The 17,980-nt window shown below is 50.7% G+C and overlaps 3 protein-coding genes across 5 annotated transcripts; 1 reads left to right on the top strand and 2 right to left on the bottom strand.

The window, feature by feature from the left end:
• The first annotated feature begins 140 nt into the window (after window positions 1-140).
• On the top strand, window positions 141-3,500 carry rab38b (RAB38b, member of RAS oncogene family). The gene is made up of 3 exons (XM_029173412.3): window positions 141-738; window positions 1,840-2,117; window positions 2,565-3,500. The coding sequence occupies exons 1-3, from the start codon at window positions 510-512 to the stop codon at window positions 2,712-2,714; spliced, it is 657 nt and encodes a 218-aa protein (XP_029029245.1). The 5' UTR covers window positions 141-509; the 3' UTR covers window positions 2,715-3,500.
• A 1,318-nt stretch (window positions 3,501-4,818) lies between these two features.
• On the bottom strand, window positions 4,819-9,626 carry bach1b (BTB and CNC homology 1, basic leucine zipper transcription factor 1 b). 3 transcript variants are annotated; one of them, XM_029174016.3, is made up of 6 exons: window positions 9,466-9,624; window positions 8,908-8,980; window positions 8,527-8,775; window positions 7,183-8,412; window positions 6,467-6,673; window positions 4,819-6,379 (listed from the first exon to the last, which is right to left on the bottom strand). In XM_029174016.3, exons 3-6 carry the CDS (start codon window positions 8,767-8,769, stop codon window positions 6,110-6,112), a joined length of 1,950 nt encoding a protein of 649 aa, XP_029029849.1. In that variant the 5' UTR covers window positions 8,770-8,775; window positions 8,908-8,980; window positions 9,466-9,624; the 3' UTR covers window positions 4,819-6,109. The 3 variants fall into 3 exon arrangements, with proteins under 3 accessions (XP_029029849.1, XP_029029850.1, XP_055358028.1); XM_029174017.3 differs by lacking the exon at window positions 8,908-8,980 and having other exon boundaries at window positions 9,466-9,626; XM_055502053.1 differs by having other exon boundaries at window positions 8,908-9,625.
• Window positions 9,627-10,169: 543 nt separating this feature from the next.
• map3k7cl (map3k7 C-terminal like) lies at window positions 10,170-17,298 on the bottom strand. The gene is made up of 5 exons (XM_029174018.3): window positions 16,330-17,298; window positions 15,690-15,810; window positions 14,272-14,330; window positions 13,784-13,899; window positions 10,170-10,965 (listed from the first exon to the last, which is right to left on the bottom strand). The coding sequence occupies exons 2-5, from the start codon at window positions 15,763-15,765 to the stop codon at window positions 10,785-10,787; spliced, it is 432 nt and encodes a 143-aa protein (XP_029029851.1). The 5' UTR covers window positions 15,766-15,810; window positions 16,330-17,298; the 3' UTR covers window positions 10,170-10,784.
• Window positions 17,299-17,980: the final 682 nt, after the last annotated feature.

Here is a 17,980-nt window from a genome sequence, read left to right as displayed (position 1 = left end):
GATTTCTAGGGCACGCTTTATTAAACAAGGTGAGCTCACTTCCTGCTGTGTGGACCAGGATTGTTAGGAAATTAACAGAAATGATACGAGACTGTGGGCAACTTTTATTCAGCCTCATGAATAAATGTTGGTGTGATTCTGTCTTATTTGCATCGTGTTACATTTACGGCCTGCACATAAACACACGATGGAGCAGCGTCTCCCTTTTGACCAGAGGAGTTTCGACAGTAACTCTGTCTCTGCTTTAATACGGTTGATTTTATTGAGCCGCCAACAGACGCGCGCGCGTTCACAACGGTGTGACATCACTCACACAACGTGACAGCGAGTCACACTAGAGGCACACGACGCGCCCGCGACAGGAACCGCCGCGAACCACGGGTCCGAGCTGCGGGCGGATCGCAGCGCGCCACGGGGAGGGGAGGGCGGCTCCAGACGCGCACGCAGCGCAGCGCAGCGCAGCGCACGGCGACGAGGCGCAAAGCGGACGAGGCGCAGTCAACGTTGGAATGACCAATCACCCGCCGCACCTGAACGGCATGCAGAGCCTCCGGAAGGAGCACCTGTACAAGGTGCTGGTCATCGGGGACCTGGGGGTCGGGAAGACGTCCATCATCCGCCGGTACGTCCACCAGACCTACTCCAGCAACTACCGCGCCACCATCGGAGTGGACTTCGCGCTGAAGGTGTTAAACTGGGACTCGGAGACGGTGCGGCTGCAGCTGTGGGACATCGCAGGTGAACGAGGTTCTTGTCTGTTGGAGTAGAAGTTTTCCCTGCTGTGTCCGGTGATGGGTAGAGCGTAAAACAGCCTCCATTCAGGGCATTTTCACGCTGATGAGACTTACAGTAGGAGACGGATGATAATGTGCTGTTTAGCAACTGTGCCTTAGTTCCTTAAAAGCTGATCAGACGGGGAGATAACGCTTATCGTCCAAGGCACGACTGTTAAAATGATGAAACATTCAGCACCTAAAGATGCAGAGTCACTGTACAGAGCTGGTATGTGACGCAACCAGCTGTGTTATCGTTGTGCCGAGGCCAGAGGAGCATGCAAATGACGCAGTCATTCATTCAAGGTATGATGCTGCATCATGTGATGGACTCATGTGAGGAAGATTTTAAGAGTCACAGGAGCTTCATTGTGGCCCAGTTAAAAATACAGCACAATCATTCAGTAACACACACACGCAAAGAAATTCGACTAAACTTTCTATTGATTGTATGTTTGTCATATTTATCAAGTGATAAATGTGAGATCACTTTAAAGTAGTGTAAATTGTACCATCCTACACATCTTGTATGGAGCTTTTCTTGTTATAAAGAAACGATCCATTTAACCCTGCGTGAAAAGAGGAAGTCCGATTTTTCCATTTCCTTTTCTCACTAGACGAACACCCGCTAAATACGCAGACGAGGCAGCGCCAGACTCTCACATGCGAATATTCAGCGTTATGTTTGTAAAAAAAAAAGCACACACACACACACACACACACACACACACACACACACACACACACACACACACACACACACACACACACACACACACACACATGTCCTTGAATGTGGTGACAGCTGTCGTGTCTTTAAACGCCTCGTGTCCACTTCAGGTTCAATATGCTTGAATGGAGGCACAGGTACATAATGTCATGATCAATGTTATTTTAACTACAAATTCTGCAAAATGCAGATTTAATTTAGCTACTATTTAGCAGTAACAAGCAGTCGCATTGACGGGTTGAGTGTAACGTGACGGTAGCACCACAGGAATGTGCCGTGTCATCACAATAGAGTCACCACACAATGAGCTCCGTGTGTTTGCTGGCTTGGTCGCAGGTCAGGAGCGCTTCGGGAACATGACCCGCGTCTACTACCGCGAGGCCATGGGCGCGCTCATCGTGTTCGACGTGACGCGGCCCTCCACCTTCGAGGCCGTGCTCAAGTGGAAGCAGGACCTGGACTCCAAGCTGATGCTGGCCAACGGCCAGAGCATCGCCACCGTGCTGCTCGCCAACAAGTGCGACCAGGGCCGGGAGCTCACCAGCAACGGCATCAAGATGGACCAGTTCTGCCGGGACCACGGCTTCGCGGGCTGGTTCGAGACCTCGGCCAAGGTGAGACGCTAACGCCGTTGGCTGGCGGCGACTAGCTGACACAATTAATGGAGGTTTTCTCCCACTCAGGTCACTTGGGTTAGTGAAGAAAGATCCCCAAAGAGCGAATCGGAAGTTCATGTGGCCCTGAGATTTATTTAGGGCAGAGAAACTTACTACAGGGACGCAGTAACGGTATGAAGCTATAGTCAAGGCTTCTATGACGTCAAAGAAAAGCTTTAAACACAAAAAAACAATGTTTTACTATATACTATGTACAAATAGATACATTGTATTTACAACCAAACCCAACCCATGTTTTTAATTCCTCTGTTAAACGTGCTGCTGTTCCTGTGGCATCAAAGGTCAGAGGGGTCATAGCTTAGGTAGAAGTGTGAGTGGTAGCGCGTCTAACAGGTACCAAGGTTGAAACTAGCGCATTAACTGCAGTTCATCTCTCTCCATCAGGACAACCTCAACATCAATGACGCCGCAAACTTCCTGGTCAAGCACATCATGGCCACAGAGAGCGACATCCTGAAGTCTGTGGTACCGGACACCATCTCGCCGCAGTTCAGCCCCGACAGGCCGCTGAGCTGCTCCGGCTGCCTCAAATAAGCGAGAGGCAGAGCGGTGCCACAGAACAGAACGGACGGCGCTCAGCGGAGGAGAGGGCGACACGCACACGTCCGCGGTGAAGTGAAGTCCAACATCCAAGCATGTTGTGTGTTTGCACAGCTTGTGAAGCGGCGTCACACACGGACGGTTTCAGACGCCACTCTTCGTCCTGTGACTGGAAAAAGGCTCCGGACGAACAAGTGGATCCTCAGCTTCAGCAAAAAACCTCGTTAAGACCCCGGCGAAGCATCGCAATGGCCTTGATTTTAGATCCTCGCTTCTTACAACCGATCATTCCTCCAGCGCGTTCGATAAAAGGACTTTATGCAACACATGTGAAGGTTTACAGAAAGGACCGCATCGAAGCAGGAGTCTCACTCAATCTATATCTAATCTCAGTGCCTCAGAGAGTTTCCATGCTGCTGTTCTCTGTCCATTAACCTCCACGTTAACCTGGTGAAGGAGCTGCGGGGGAGACGCTCAGGCTTCGCATAATGTTCTTCTACAAACGCCAAAGAAGCAGGAGAATATCCAGTGGATATATATATAATAGTTATATGAATAAATATAATATAATATTCAGTAATTATACAATGGTACTTTGCACAGAGACAGGTTTTTAAGTGATTTTAAGTTATTTACCTTCTGCTTCCAGTGTAATGCTACTTGTGTTTTATGTAATGTTGCTTGAAGTCAATCCAACAACTGACTATTTTGTATTATTTAATGAAGCGGTAAAACAATTAAAACCAGTCTCGTATTTAACATTAAAGTTTCTTTCCTCTACCGTCTCTATATTTCTGCCGTTCTCACCAGACGAACACTCCGACAGCAGGCGTTTGTGTCACCGTCTGCACCCGCTCGCACTCACACACATGACCTGTGCGTATAGAGCCACGCTTTGTGGAGAGTAATTCAATGATTTGTCTCACAAGGACTCTGCACATTTTTGGCTGCGCTGCACTGTCAGTGACTTGCTCTCTGGTTGTGAACTGCTTAAAATGAACCAGTGAAACCAACCAAAACATAAGATAAAACATGATGTTCCTCCACCAAACTGTCTGGTGCTGCCTTGTTAAAGTGAATTAATTAATTGGGTCAACATGACAAAACTCAGTGAGGCTGATGATGAGGTTGGAATGTGTGTATGTGTCTGATCCAGGACACAGGTTCTCATTAGAAAAGCCACATGACTGAGTGGATTATTCTCCTCCTGAAGGATTAGATTTGGTCGTCGGCTCTTGGTTCCCTCCAGAACATCACCATCAAACGATTCCGAAGCCCTGATTTGCAGGACGGCATCCGTCCTTGTTTGAGAAATCACATCCAAAGCCTCCGTGAGAAAATCCTCCAGGTACTGTCTGCTAATTCTTCCTGTGAACACAGCTGGCACCATTCGAACTATTCATTACTGGAATTATGAGCCCAGCATATTGTGTTTGCTGTAGTTTTCAGGCTTCGCCAAAGAACCACCCACAGAAAACGCCCACGTGCTCTCCGAGAGAGCAAGAGACGAGAAGCAGGTAGAAGAAAACCAACTGGGAGAGAAGTGATACTTGGATCTCACAGCAACAGGGGTTACGGGCAGACGTGTGGTTGGTAAACAGGTCCCGTTGCGCTGCTTTTAAGGTATATTTCAGATTTTACATGCTTTATTCAGCCAGAGCACATCTGAATGACGTGGAGACGAATCCCGTTGCTGGAACCCAGATTCCACCTGATCTGATCAACCGTCTTCCTCTCTTCACTTCTAGAAATCTTTCATGTGATGCCACCTGCTGTCGGTTCAGTCTCACTACAGGCATTTCATTAACCCCAATGCAACTTTAAATATTGGTATTAATGTTCCTATTTTGATTCACCTAGTCATATGAGTTTTAGCTCAGGAAGCCAACATGTTTAATTAGATCTGACTAATATCTTGACTGGATTTGTAGCTTAATCACAGCGTTCTCAAGCCAATGACTTCATGTTTCAGGGTTGAGTCCACTCAATTCCACTCAAACATCCTAATCTGTTAATCTGTTGACCTCAGGCATCACCCCTCACCACCTCTCTCCCCCTGCTTTCATTCTAAATTCATGATAAGGTTGTGAAGACACAGTAAGGTCAACAGCTTTCAGTTTTATTTTGTTTGACACATTAAACAAACGTCTAATAACAATCTAACAACAAAGTGTGAAATCAAGAAGAAGAAACATTTTAATTTGGTAGTTCAGTGTGAAGGCTACATTAACAACGAACACTGGCAGCCGTTGTGGTGGATTTGTTCTATATCTTCATAAACTGAGACGAAAGAAGTAGAAAAATAAAACTTTACATTTTTTAAAAATTGATACAGTTTCACTTTAACTTACAAAATAAAGGAATCCATTTGGACATTGTCAAATGCAGATACAAAAATTAATGAATGTGTTTGTATCTATAGTCAATGATATGTTTACATATACAAATACGCCGCTAGAGGGCACTGTGCACCAGCGTTATCCAGCATTAGTTCGCGTGAGCCTGGTGCGACGTAAAAACACATACGTCATTACGCATGTGGACCGTCAGAATCCTCCAAATGCATGGTGTTTCCTCACTATTTGGAACAGTATTTATTCATACTATGTTCGTACATTATGGTGGCTGTTGATTAAAAGACCATGAGGAGAAATAGTAAATCCACAAACGTGTGATACAGTAGAAACCGAGGAGCTGAGGGTAAAGTTGTGAAACTGGTTTCCCGTCAAAGGCCTGAGTGTCAGAGATCTACTGTAAAGTAGGTGAAAGTTGACCGAAAAGCTTGAGCGCATGACATAATAACTGCGATACACTAAAAAAATATAAACCTTAATGTGATTGTGCTGCATCTGTCAGTGGGTTATTGCTACATTGTTCACCTGACCCTTGAAGGCCACCGTATTTAGCCGAGCCTGTGGACTGCGGGCGGCGCACCGGGCTCGGGTCGGTTGGGTGGTTTCCATCCCATCATGCTTCTTTACACAGCGCATTTCTGCCAACCCGCGGAGCCAGATGTGTGACGCGTGAGGCGCGTCACCGCGGTCGGCACCGCAGTGACGGCGCTGAATGCGACAGCCAGCAGGTAAACATGGCACACTCTTCAAGTCCTGTTGAGTTTTTTGTGTGTGTGTTTGGTTGTTTTGCTCTTTGGTTGTGGTGCAAACTGCAGCGGCGTGTTGTCCTCCACATAGAAGGTCCAACACTGTGTGCAATGTGAGCTGAAGTTCCCTGTTACCACCTGAGAGTCAAACATCTGGAATGTTTCCCTGACCTCTTAATAGAAGTACTGTCCTATTGTCTTATTTTACAGTAAATGCATTGTAGCCATGTTTCACATCTGCTGATGTTGCAGCATCCTCCCTCCACGCTGATGATCATCCTCTCTACACTCAATACTGACCGCCCCCCGCGACCGCGTCCCCGCCGGAGGACGAGGCCTCCCTGAAGCCGGGCTGCGCCGGGGGGGGGTCCGCGTGGGGCAGCAGGGAGGCCAGGGGGCAGTCTGTGGAGCTGAACCGGGCCAGCACCTCCAGCTGCTCCGGCTGCAGGCTGGCCTCGCTGCAGACCCGCTGGCACAGGGCGGAGAGGGTGTGGCACGTCTTCAGCTTCATCTGGCCCAGCTGGCTCCTCTCCACCAGCAGCTTCTCCCGCTCCGTCCTCTGTGGAGCGGACACAGGGCGAGAGGCGGTCAGCGGCGCGGCGGGAGCGGCGCGCGGCCCGTTCCGGCGCGTCCGCCGGGCCCTTACCAGCTTGTGGATCTCACACTGCAGGTTGTAGATGCAGTCGAGCTTGCGCTTGCGGCAGCGCTGCGCGGCCAGGCGGTTCTTGCAGCGGCGCCGCATGTCGTGGACGAACTCCAGCTGCTCCGGCGTGAAGACCTGCTGCTTGAGCAGGTGCTGGAAGTCGTTGCGGCTCAGGTCCACGACCCAGTCCACGGGGAACGGCAGCTGCACCTGGAGCAGAAGGCCCAGCGTGACGTGCGTGAAGCGTCGACTGTAAAAACGAGCAGCTAACGAGGAGTTAATAGAGGTCAGGTGTTGTGTTACTGCCGCTAATGTGTTACAGGAAATGTGCGCTCGGCGCTTTATCGGCCGCCGTGTGAACGGGTTTGTTTTTGCTCCCGTGTGTTTTTGCTCCGCGCTCGCGTTCTCACCGCCCTGTTTATGCTTCGCTCCGTCTGAGCACGGACGCGAGAGATTCCTCAAACCTGGTGTTTGTGTCGTCTGGAGTCGTTGCTAGCACGACGGGCCGAGGTGTCAGGTTCAGCCGGGTTGGACTCTGGACCAGTCACTTAGACGTGCACATGGCCTCATAGACACTCACACACTTATCACTTTTCTTTGGTGAATAATTAACCTGTAATCACAGTCCCTCGACTTTTCTAGAGTGACGCTATAAAACTTTTATCTAAAACAAATATGGCGCTGAAAGCGGGCTTTCTCGGACCCGGCCCGTGGCTCACCTCTCGGGCCCGCTCTCTGGCGTAGCACTCGCTGTCGCCCTCCGTCTCCGTCTCCGAGTCTCCGTCGTCGGCCGAGTTCAGGGACGACTGCGACGCCCCCTCGCACTCGGACAGCGCCGCCGCCTTCCACGCGCACCGGCCGCCGCCGGCGCCGCCCTGGTAGAACGGGCACGCGGCGCCGCCGGCGCCGAGGGCGGCCGCGTCCGAGGAGCTGCCCGGGTCGGGGTCCTGGTAGCTGGTCCGGGACCGGCCGGCGTCCGGCGCCGTGGGCCCGGCGTCCGGCGCCTCCTCCCGGGCCTGGTTCACCAACACACTCACGCTTCCCGCCTGCACCCCGTCCTCCATCACCATCTCCTTCTGTTCATGCGCCGGTTGCCGGACAGATCCCGGCTCTGCTGCACCACCGGCCCTCGTCGCGTCCTGTGCGGCTGCAGCCAGAACCGAGGGGCAGCGGTGCGGTGACCTCGCTCCCACCGCGCCTGAACCCTCGGAGCCAAATCCAGCCAGCTCCGCTTCTCCCCCCGTCCTCGAGACGCCACGTCCCGCCTCCTTCTCCCCCCATCCTCCCTCTCTGTCCCCGTTCACAACCCCCTCGGGCTCCTCCTCGTGCCTCTCGGCCTTTTTGCTCGGCCTGGTGGCACCCGGGCCCAGCTTTGCGGGGAATCCCATCTCGATGTCCTGGCTGCGGGCTCTGCTGCCGGGACAGGGCGAGCAGAGCAGCTCGCAGACGCCCCTGATCACGGTCGCCGTGTTGTGCAGACGCTTCTCCAGGACGCAGCTCTCTCTCCCACAGGCCCGCTGGAACTTGCGGTACTTCGGACACTGCGTGAAATCGCTCTTTTTCTTCTCGGGCGCCGGCGTGAGCGCGCCGGCGCCGCTCCGGCCGTCCCCCGGGGCTTCACAGGCCTGAGCCTCCTCCTGCTGAGACGGTGAGTCAGCAACCGGTTTGGCCGCTTTGTCGCCCGGCGGCGCATCGTCAGAATCTATGCCGCGGCCGTCCCTCGAGAGTTGCTGCTTGCATTTCCTTTTACAGCAGGTCTTTCTTGGAAACGAGGCCGAGGCGTTGCTGTTGAGGAACTTCGGGAGGAGGAAATCAAAACACGCCTCGTCTAAGTCCCTGAAACCGAGCACCGAAGCCGAGTTACGTATTTCAAGGACATTGTCTTTCCCGAAGTGTAATTTAGACGTGTAGGCAAACGCCAGCAACGGCTCGAAGCCGGCAGCAGTCACCTGTGAAGGAGGAGAAACAATAAAGTTGTTGTCCTCTTCTCGTTTACACTTAAACACTTCATCACACAGTGTTTGTGACCCTGGAATGTCTCCATAAACACACGAGGAACTCACCTCCTGCGGCAGAGTGACCACCACCCCATGCTGTGCGAGCGCGGACACCCTGTGGGAGAAGTACTCGCTGCAGGAGGCCAGCACGGAGCGGTGCGCGCGGAAGCTCCGACCCTCCACCACCACCGTGACGTCGCACAGCGTCTCCCGCCGGCGCTGCTCGTCCAGGCGGCGCAGGACGTGCGCGGAGTGCACGGTGGACTCGAAGGTAAACACGGACGACCGGGACGCCGCCATGGCCGCCATGCACGTCTGTGTACACACACGCACGCGCGCGCGCGCACACACACACACGCACACGCACGCACACACACACACACACACAGCCTTAGGGTCGCCCGATTCATCCCGTGGTCTGAGAATTCCAGATTAAAATAACGTTACCTTACGCAGCTGAACTTAACGCGTCCACGGCTCTTGGAGTAAAGTCCCAGCTGTTGCGCCCGTGGAGGTATTTCTAAATGGAATGCCGCCCGGTCAGACTACGCTTCCCAGAAAGCCTTATCTCACTTGTGTTGCAAACTAAAAACGCACCCTGACTCAGTCATATGTCCTGTGAGTGCGCATCTGAGAGGGAGGGAGCTGTGTGCGTGTGTGTTGACGTGTGTTTGCGTGTGCGCGTGTGTGCGTGTGTGCGCGTGTTGCGACAGCGCCCAGTGTAAAGGAGCAGGCGCTGACTCACGCACTCCTGCTGATAAAGGATGAGCAAGCACTTTTCCCAGCAACACCGATCCCACCCTCGGCTTTTCCCAGGAAATCCCTTTAGGGGTTTACGACGAACACAACCCAACACAACGCGAAGCTTATAGAAGAGATTTACCACACAAACTCAGTCTAACGTCTGTGTCGTTAGATCAGATTAGCGTGAACTCACTCGACCAAGTGCAGACGTTTTGAGAACACGCTGTCTGTCAACAGACTGTAAAAACAAAGGGAACTGACCTGTTGTATTCACGCGGAGGCTGTTACCTCAACCTCATTAACTTCCACAGGTTAATATTTCTCCGCCGGTCGCCGTCGCAGCACGCCGTGCTGGTTTTCCAGGTAGCAGCCAATCATTCTGCGAGCTCACTTGAGCGCTGCTGCGTCGTGTGCGTGTGTGTGTGTGTGTGTGTGTCACGGGGAGGGAGGGAGGGAGCGAGCGAGAGAGAGAGAGACAGAGAGAGAGAGAGAGAGAGAGAGTCAGAGTAAACACGCTCCGTAGCAGAGGAATTATGAGTTAATAGCTGTAAAATGATGGGCCTCAGCTTCATGGAAACATGAGGCACCACTGACAAATCTGAAGTGTTTTGTGGCTTGTGAGGTGCCAGATATCAAATATCCCCGGATGACTCATGAAAACCATCGTGGGATGGGTGTAAAGTGATGAAAGGAGGGAGAAAATCCATTCATTATATTGTCAGTGGTACAAGACAGTGGAGTGATTGTGGCTGTACTGCTGCCAGTGTCACATGTTTTGGAGGAGGAACAGAGAAGCCGGACTCAAACTGGCCAATCCGGCGGCTTCTCATGATTGTAGGATGAGCTAAAAAAAACACCATCTAGTTCCCTTTTCCATGCAACCGGAGCAATATCATGATGAGGCACACGCAGCACAACAGGAGCTGCGGTCTGGAGAAATGAAACTTGCAGTGAGGAACTGAGGCTTGCGTCACAATGAAATGCATTTTATTGTTAAAGGAGCACGATGAACAGTTGATCCGGGCGCACGCCTCCCTCTCCACAGGTGAGCGAGTCACGCTCAGAACCCTGCAGCGGAGGCTTGTCGTGAAACACAAGAACTTCTTCACAAGTGGCTATACTGTAAGTTTCCTATCGGTAACACTGGGTTAAACCATCACCTCGCTCCCGTTTTACCACAACGGGAACTCGGTTCGAGGGACGGGAGGAAACGGAGGAAAAACACACTCCTCCTCAAACGCAACCTTTGGACCACAACATGAACCTTTGGCTCCCTCCAAACATCTGGGGTGAAACATCCGCCTCCGCAGAACCTGAGGCGGACACAAGCGGCCGCCCACGTGACACTCACCATATACTGCAACACACGGTAACAAAGAGTACTCAGAAAAGCGGCCTCGTGCCGAAACGTGGCAGAATCACTAGAACATCTTCACACGGGCGATGGCTGTGGGCCTGCGGCGGGTGACTCAGCCATGACAAACGCGACTCCCCTCTGTGTAATTAGCTGAATCACAGCCGAGCGGCTGTTGTGAGCCTTCGTTTCAGGTGCTGCGGGAGGGGGGGGGGGGGGTCAGAGGTCACGAGGAGTCCTGCCTCGGCCGCTCGTCCGGGCAGAGCCTCTCCAGCTGCCGCGCGCGCTCGCCGTGGACCGTCACCAGGCGGCGGTTCTCCTCCGTCAGCCGCCGGAACTCCTCCTCCAGACGGGCGATCTCCACGGCAACGTCCTCGTCCTCCACCAGCTCCGCCAGCAGCTTGCGCCTGCGTGGACGAGCGGGGTCAAGATGTTACGAGCAGTTCCTAAAGGAATCGCGGGCTGTCGATGCGCTCATTTGGTGAACATCTGGAAGCGCTCCCAGCAGCAAACACCTGGCTGGAGGCGGGAGACGCGCTCGCAGGCGGTCCATTTCCAGACAGTCTTTCATATTTGTACCTACATACTGTGTGAGCAATTTTCAGTCTGTAGCAGTCTCGTAACGACATGGGAGGAAAACCACAGGCAAAAATAGCCACGGAAACAATGCAAACTTACAGGAAAGGCTGAAGCAGAAAAAAAACTGCTGATGCTTGTTATTGGGCAACAAAGCGAAAAACCCTAAATAATGTTGAATTTAATTGCGGTTTAATTTTCATGACGCTCAGTTTTCTCCCTTTTTACGCTGTTACCCTGTTTAAGGAATGTCCATGTCTGACTAACGTGTTCCACCTTCATTCCACATACTAAACAGTATGTTCTGAGCTGTGAAAGGCGGCGCAGACACACACCTACTCTGTGTTTGGACAGCGTGCGTGTCACGGCCTCACGCCTCTCACTGTGTGAATGTCAGTGTTGTATTACAGCGGGCAAATGCCAAGTCACAAAAAAAAAAAAACACCCATCATGACTGGACAGTTCTAATTAGACTTAATTAAGCTAAATTCTAACACCATAATGTTGATTTGTCAGAAAAGCACAACTGTTGTGAATATGTAAGAAAGGAGTTATGGTTTTATTTACAGTAAGAGGGAAGTGGGTTGTACCTGTGGTGCTTTGTGATAGTGGTACTTCTCCTTTGCCTACCAATGGTTGTATTTGTAAAAACATTGTGTTTCAATGAGTCATTTGAAGTGCGAGTAAGACATCATGTGTAGTGTATTTCTGAGCTGATGAGCCGATTAAAGTCAGCCATCACCTATCGGCGACGGGCGACTGTTCTGCTCAAGTTGAAACACGAGGAGATCGAAACGTTTCCGAGAATTGGTTTCCTGAAAGACCAGATCTACAAGGAAGAGAAAGTAAAATAGAAATATGGAATTACTCTTTGATGGAAACTATGACACAGGCATGTGTCTAGACCTTCAGCCCACTTTTAAGTTACACTTTCTCAGTTTCAAAGACCTATAAATAATAGGAATATTAAATATGAATGATAGTTACTGTAATGTAACATTTAACAGTGATATAGTTATATTCTAAATTGATTTATATTCTAAAGTATGACTCAATGACCTCCTCGTTATCGCCCGCTGTCCACAGCGTGACTTGCACTAAAGTGATGTTTAATAAAGCGTTGCCTTGAGGTGATTCTGTTGCTGCATTGCGAGCGAGTAGAAACATGTTTGTGGACATACTTGTAAGTGTGTGTGTGTGTGTGTGTGGGCGTTCATGACGGGGTCTGAAAAAGGGGAAGAGGCCTTTTTCAGCTCACAGGAACTGCTTGTGAAAGCAGGGAATTCAGAATAACTCTGATTTAAACTAAGCGTTTCCTCAGCATCAGAACAATTTGTCTGAGAAGATTTAATGACACTAACTCTGACAAACCTCTATTGTAACAACATTTAAGCAGCTCAACCTCTTCATGAAATTATTAAGTAGTGGAAATGTCAAAGGTCAATTGTACAGTAAATGTCCAGATTTGGATTTTCAAGGTCTGTTTATCATTTGGTCACTGAGTGACTGAGTGATATGTCAAACTATTTTTAATATTGCAGTACGTCTGAATATACTATTATTGTTTTCACTGTGTGCGTACGTGTCAGTGAATTACTGCATTAACGTCAGCGCGAAAAGAGAACCAAGAGCTTCTGACTCATCGTGTTCCTATCAGAACTACAGGCTGCCTGCGCGTCTCTATTTAGGAACTGCCAAGTGTGTGTGTGTGTGTGTGTGTGTGTGTGTGTGTGTGTGTGTGTGTGTGTGTGTGTGTGGTGATGGGGTAACTGAACAGGGTTTTAACAATCCCCCCGCTAAGTCTACCGGCAGCTGCTGAGGACACAGGGGACAATGTGTGTGTGTGTGTGTGTGTGTGTGTGTGTGTGTGTGTGTGTGTGTGTGTGTGTGTGTGTGTGTGTGTGTGTGTGTGTGTGTGTGTGTGTTTGTCTAATGCGCCCCTGCTTATGTGTAAGCATATACTGCACAGTGTTATGTGGATCTGATCCTACTCCAGGTGTCATGGAGTCACACGAAGGATTGCAGTTACTGTAATATTCCAGCATACAGTAAGTGCCACTTTTCCCAAATATGATACAGACGGTGCCAACACACCCAAGACCCAGCGTAGCTACCACATCCACACCCATTACTGTATACAAAACACTCCACGGGCTCAGTGTGGTGTCTAATGAAGGAGCAATTACATTATTCAAAACAAACGCCTAAACCCAAAACAATGCATCACCACCTTCTAAAATATCATCTTAAAGGCAGGGCCGACGGGAGGTTGTGGTAAAAGTTGGACAGACGCGACTCAGAGACGCCCCCTGGTGGACAGCCTCGTCCATGCACTTTGCAGCCCTTCAATAATATAATGTAACGACATTATAGCTTCACCCTAAACATGTCAGTGAACGATCCAAACACATTCCTGCGTGACATTTACTATTACTATTAAACCAAACTCACAGTTAGCTTTCATTAATGTAATGCTCCACCAGTGAGTGGACACTTATTAATAGTCTAATATCTTCATGTGATTTATTGCGCATGTCATCTGTGGCCATAAACACTAGAGCATGCAGTACATGGGGGTTTTGCAGGTCCAGGCAGTGACCCTGAGCCCACAGGCCCCCACATAGCGCTCATGCATGTGCGGGGCCTTACTTGCGGTCCTCCAGCACGGCGATCTCGTGCTTGACCTGGTGGAACTCTCTGGCCATCCTGCAGTGCTGCTTGTACACCTGCACGCTCTCTCTCAGGGACACGCAGGGGGGCACCGGCTGCAAAGGACCAGAGCGAGACGCACCAACGGGCGACATCAGGGGCAAGCGGATAGAATAAACACAGGCTGCTGCTGATGAACACACACCATGCAACTTTAAGGAATCCCGTGAGGCTCAAAGCTGCGAAGACACCATGCTCCAGGTGTCTCTTCCTGAATCTATTCTCCCAACTCTTTTTTTAAATCAGCAATTACCAATTAGCAGACACACGAGGGTAATAATCAACACAGTGGTTCTATAGTAAATTCGCTCGGTGAGAAAAGCAGCTCTCTGTGAACAGACATGCCGCTTTATTTATTGCCGCCTCGGCTGCTTAGTCAGGCTCATGTGTGCTCAGTGTAACGTGATGCTACTGTGTGCACTGAATACCTGTAAACGCTGTTCAAGGTCTTTGAAAGTCTGGGAAAGGTCCTCGGCATCTTTTACATCTAATGTAACAGAACACATTATTGGGTTACAGCTGAACGTTTCGAAGGTCATTTATTACAGTGTGACACAGGAGGATACAAACACATGATACAAACAACTGGTTATTAAAAATGTGATTTGAGGAAGTTTGAGGAACTGTGAAAAAAGTATATGAAGAAAAAGTCTAAAGGTCAGATTTGTATTATAGATCAAAAGTGATTAAAGATTGATTATCAAAGCTAAACTTTTACAAGTTTACTCCTTTTGGAGAATAACGTCAGCTTGGTTTGGTAAATGGACATGTAATGTCTCCTCACTTTAACGTTTGCCCTTGGTGCGCAGCCTAGTGACGCGTCCTGACCTACAGGCAGTCGCGCTAATGCCGCTCATGAAACGGCCCGCGATGAAACACTATCGGGGGCTCTTGTGACGCGACAGCATAACAACACTAAATGAGCCATGTCTCCTTACTGAGAAGCAGTAATGACCTGTCAGGCTGAAAGATATGGAGGCTAAGAATAAAGAGGGCGGGCGGATAAAGGCGGCGGCCCGGAGGAACAGACAGCCTGGATGCACGGGCGCAGACGGGGATCCGGTGAGACGGAAAGGGGCAGGTTGCCTGCGCCGGCCTCCACCTTGTCAGTAATGTCCCCCTGGAGTAGTGGAACACATGTGGAGAATCCTGGGGTGATGCAACCGTCTAAAAGCAGCAGCATTACTCCGCCCGCCTGCAGCCACGGAGCCAATCACGACGTGCAATAAATACAGTTCTGGTGCTCAAGATGGGCCGCGAGGGGCCTAAGGGCTGATCCCACGGGCCAAAGCCCGAGTATTTCTGCCCACGTCCGAGTGCGTTGTTGCTGCAGCAGCCCCTCATCTCACTTCCTAGGAGAACGGCAAGCGGGGATCAGCGATGGGTGGAGCGGCACTGGACGTGTCAACTGCTTATAAATATAGGCCCGGCGGGCTAAAAGCTGAACAGTGAATCAGGCAGCGGGACACTGTTAGTATTAGAGGGGAAACCTGACGCTGCCGCTGCACAGCTGCAGCTGCCTCCCAGCTCCCAGCGCCTGGCCCCCTGCAGAGAGCACCTAGCTCGTAGGTACAAGGGGGGGGGGGGTGGAGAGGAGCTGTGGATGCATTAAAGTGAATGCATGTCTGAAACACAGGATGTGCACATGTGCAAGTGCAGTGTGTTTTTAACAGGGGCCCACAGAAATAGAGGGAGCACCTGTCTGAGAGGAATGGGCGCGGTTCAAGTGGCGGGACGTGAGAGGAGGTGGAGCGGATGCTCCCAGTGTGTCGGCTCTGCTGTGCTGGGAGGAATGCAGTGCATGTACTGGGAATGCAGTCCGTGCTGGTGCGTGAACGGCGCTCACCTGATGTGTCGTCGAGGCTGAAGGCGATTCTAACTTCAGATTTATCGGGAGACACTCGTCTGGTTGAGGTGATCATTTATTCCTTCATGGGGCCGCGGGCACAAAATAGAGCTGTTAGCGCCTGATGAAAGACCACACACACACACACACGCACACACACACACAAACACACACACACACACACACACACACACACACACACACACACACACAAACACACACACACACACACACACTGTAACAGCATATAGTGATCGTGCATTTAGAGCAGCAGTGGGATTAAATAATTAGGGAGCTGTGACTGACTGGGGCTGAGCACCCCCCCCCCCTCCCCTCCCCTCCAGTGGAGGTACAGGCTTTTTATATCAGGGCATTTGTCTGCTTTAACCCCAGTAAACCCGCTGTCCCACGCAACGCGCCTCCACGACCTTCCTCACTGCACTTTTTCTCAGTATTGGTGCCTCTCTCCGCTGGTGGAACTAGATCAAGGCGACAGTTCTGCGTTCGCGATGTGCTGCATAATAAAATATGAACGTATATGTGACCACGCCGTGGTGATGATGGAAAGACGCATTTCATACAGCGCGCGCGCTCCCTCCGTCCAGGACGCGCTGCTCAGCTAGAATGACTCGACTGTTACCTGACGCAGGAGCAGAAAGTCCCGTTGAGCCGAGCTTCACACCAGCCGCTTTCGTGCGTCCTCAGCCCCGTTCGTTCCTCCAGAAAAGCGCACGTCGCTGCGCCGCCGCGTCCCTTTACGCGCGTCCAGCAGAGGTGACACAGCTCCCCGTTCCAAGTCTCAACCTGCACTGTTTTGTGAGTCGCTTATTTTTTTTCCCCATGCAGCGTCCGCTCCACTGGCGCCACGGCTGCTCAGGTTTGCGTGTGCGTGGACATGGTTTCCCCGAACTGCAGCCACGCGGAGAGGAGCAACACAACGGGGCCAGGCAATGGAGGAATGCCGTGCCGTCCGCTGTCCCCTTGTGGCAGCCCGGGCCCAATTAAATGTCTCAGATGACATGACTTTAGTCCGCAAAAATGCCCATAGCTCCAGCCCCGCTGTGCCTGACACGGTCATGGCGCAGGGACGATATGTGCAATGAGACAGCTACTCATAACGAAGATCATAACAGAGAAGGAAAATTACCCACGTGCGCGTTTGGCTTCTACGATGATGCAACATTTGTTCTTGATCGAAGATAATAGGAAGGCGAAGGTTTAAATCTGTACGACAACCACGTGACAATGCACGGATAAAACACGGGTCCCTAAAGAGCCCTTTACTGCAAAGTGTTTGGGAAATGTTCCGCTTCGTTAAAAGACGATAAAAGAGGTTTGAAAAAAAAAACGCAAACACGCAACTGGAAAGTTGAAGGATGCAGGAAAATAAAAAAAGCATCACACATTAGCACATAAGAGACTTTCTTTTTCTAAGACAATTTCTTGTGGTGTATCTTCACCAGCTCACCAGCAGGTGGCAGCATTTCCCCTTGAGATATTAGAGGCCAGGAAATAGTGAAAGGAAAGCTGAGGAGGAGAGGGGAGATAAACGATGCTCCGCACCTCCAAGAGTCCTCCTCCTCCCCGTTTGTCTTCATTGACAGGCTGTTGACACAGAATCGCGCTTATCAACCCCAGAGACTGTTCATCTCATTGTGATGGATGGGACACACTGAACCGTCTGCCACTCTTTCATACCGGAGTCGCTGTGTAGATGTGATTCGGTGGTATTTGCACAGTGTGTGGGGTTGAGAGCTTTGTGGAGCCGTCTTGACAGATTGAAGGATGTCTGTGCAGGATTTCAGGCTCAGCGGTGGACATTCTGCAAGTCCAAGAACACGTCTACTTCCCAATGCGCCGTTTGCTTTTATACCTCAGCCGTTTACCTGCAGCTTTTACAGTGAGGTGGTCAAACTGTGTCCACAATTATAACACTGGAGTGTATTATAGCGGACGAGCAGCCAAAACATCATAACTTAATGATCTTAATGTCGTATCTTTTTCTCCTCCTCACATCATCTGTGTCTGTGCAGGAGACAGAGAAGCATCATTCATAATCGAGCCCAGATTATGGCCAGGTGCAGAAGGGAAGTTCATCTGTGGGCAGAAACATGGGGCAGACTATCAGGTGAGATGGCTTTAGGTTAGCAGAGAGGAGAGACCTGCTCAGCCGTGCAGAATGCCAAGGTCAGAGTTGTAATCCATGGCCTCATTCATGATGGATTAGATAATGATAAAAAAAAATACTGCCCTTGGTTTTGATTAAGAATTATGGGGTTGGGAGATTAGAG

Source organism: Betta splendens, chromosome 14 (assembly GCF_900634795.4).
Source record: "Betta splendens chromosome 14, fBetSpl5.4, whole genome shotgun sequence".
Classification (NCBI taxonomy): domain Eukaryota; kingdom Metazoa; phylum Chordata; class Actinopteri; order Anabantiformes; family Osphronemidae; genus Betta; species Betta splendens.
The sequence above is the reverse complement of the archived record's forward strand: the minus strand, read 5'-3'. Positions and strand labels throughout refer to the sequence as shown.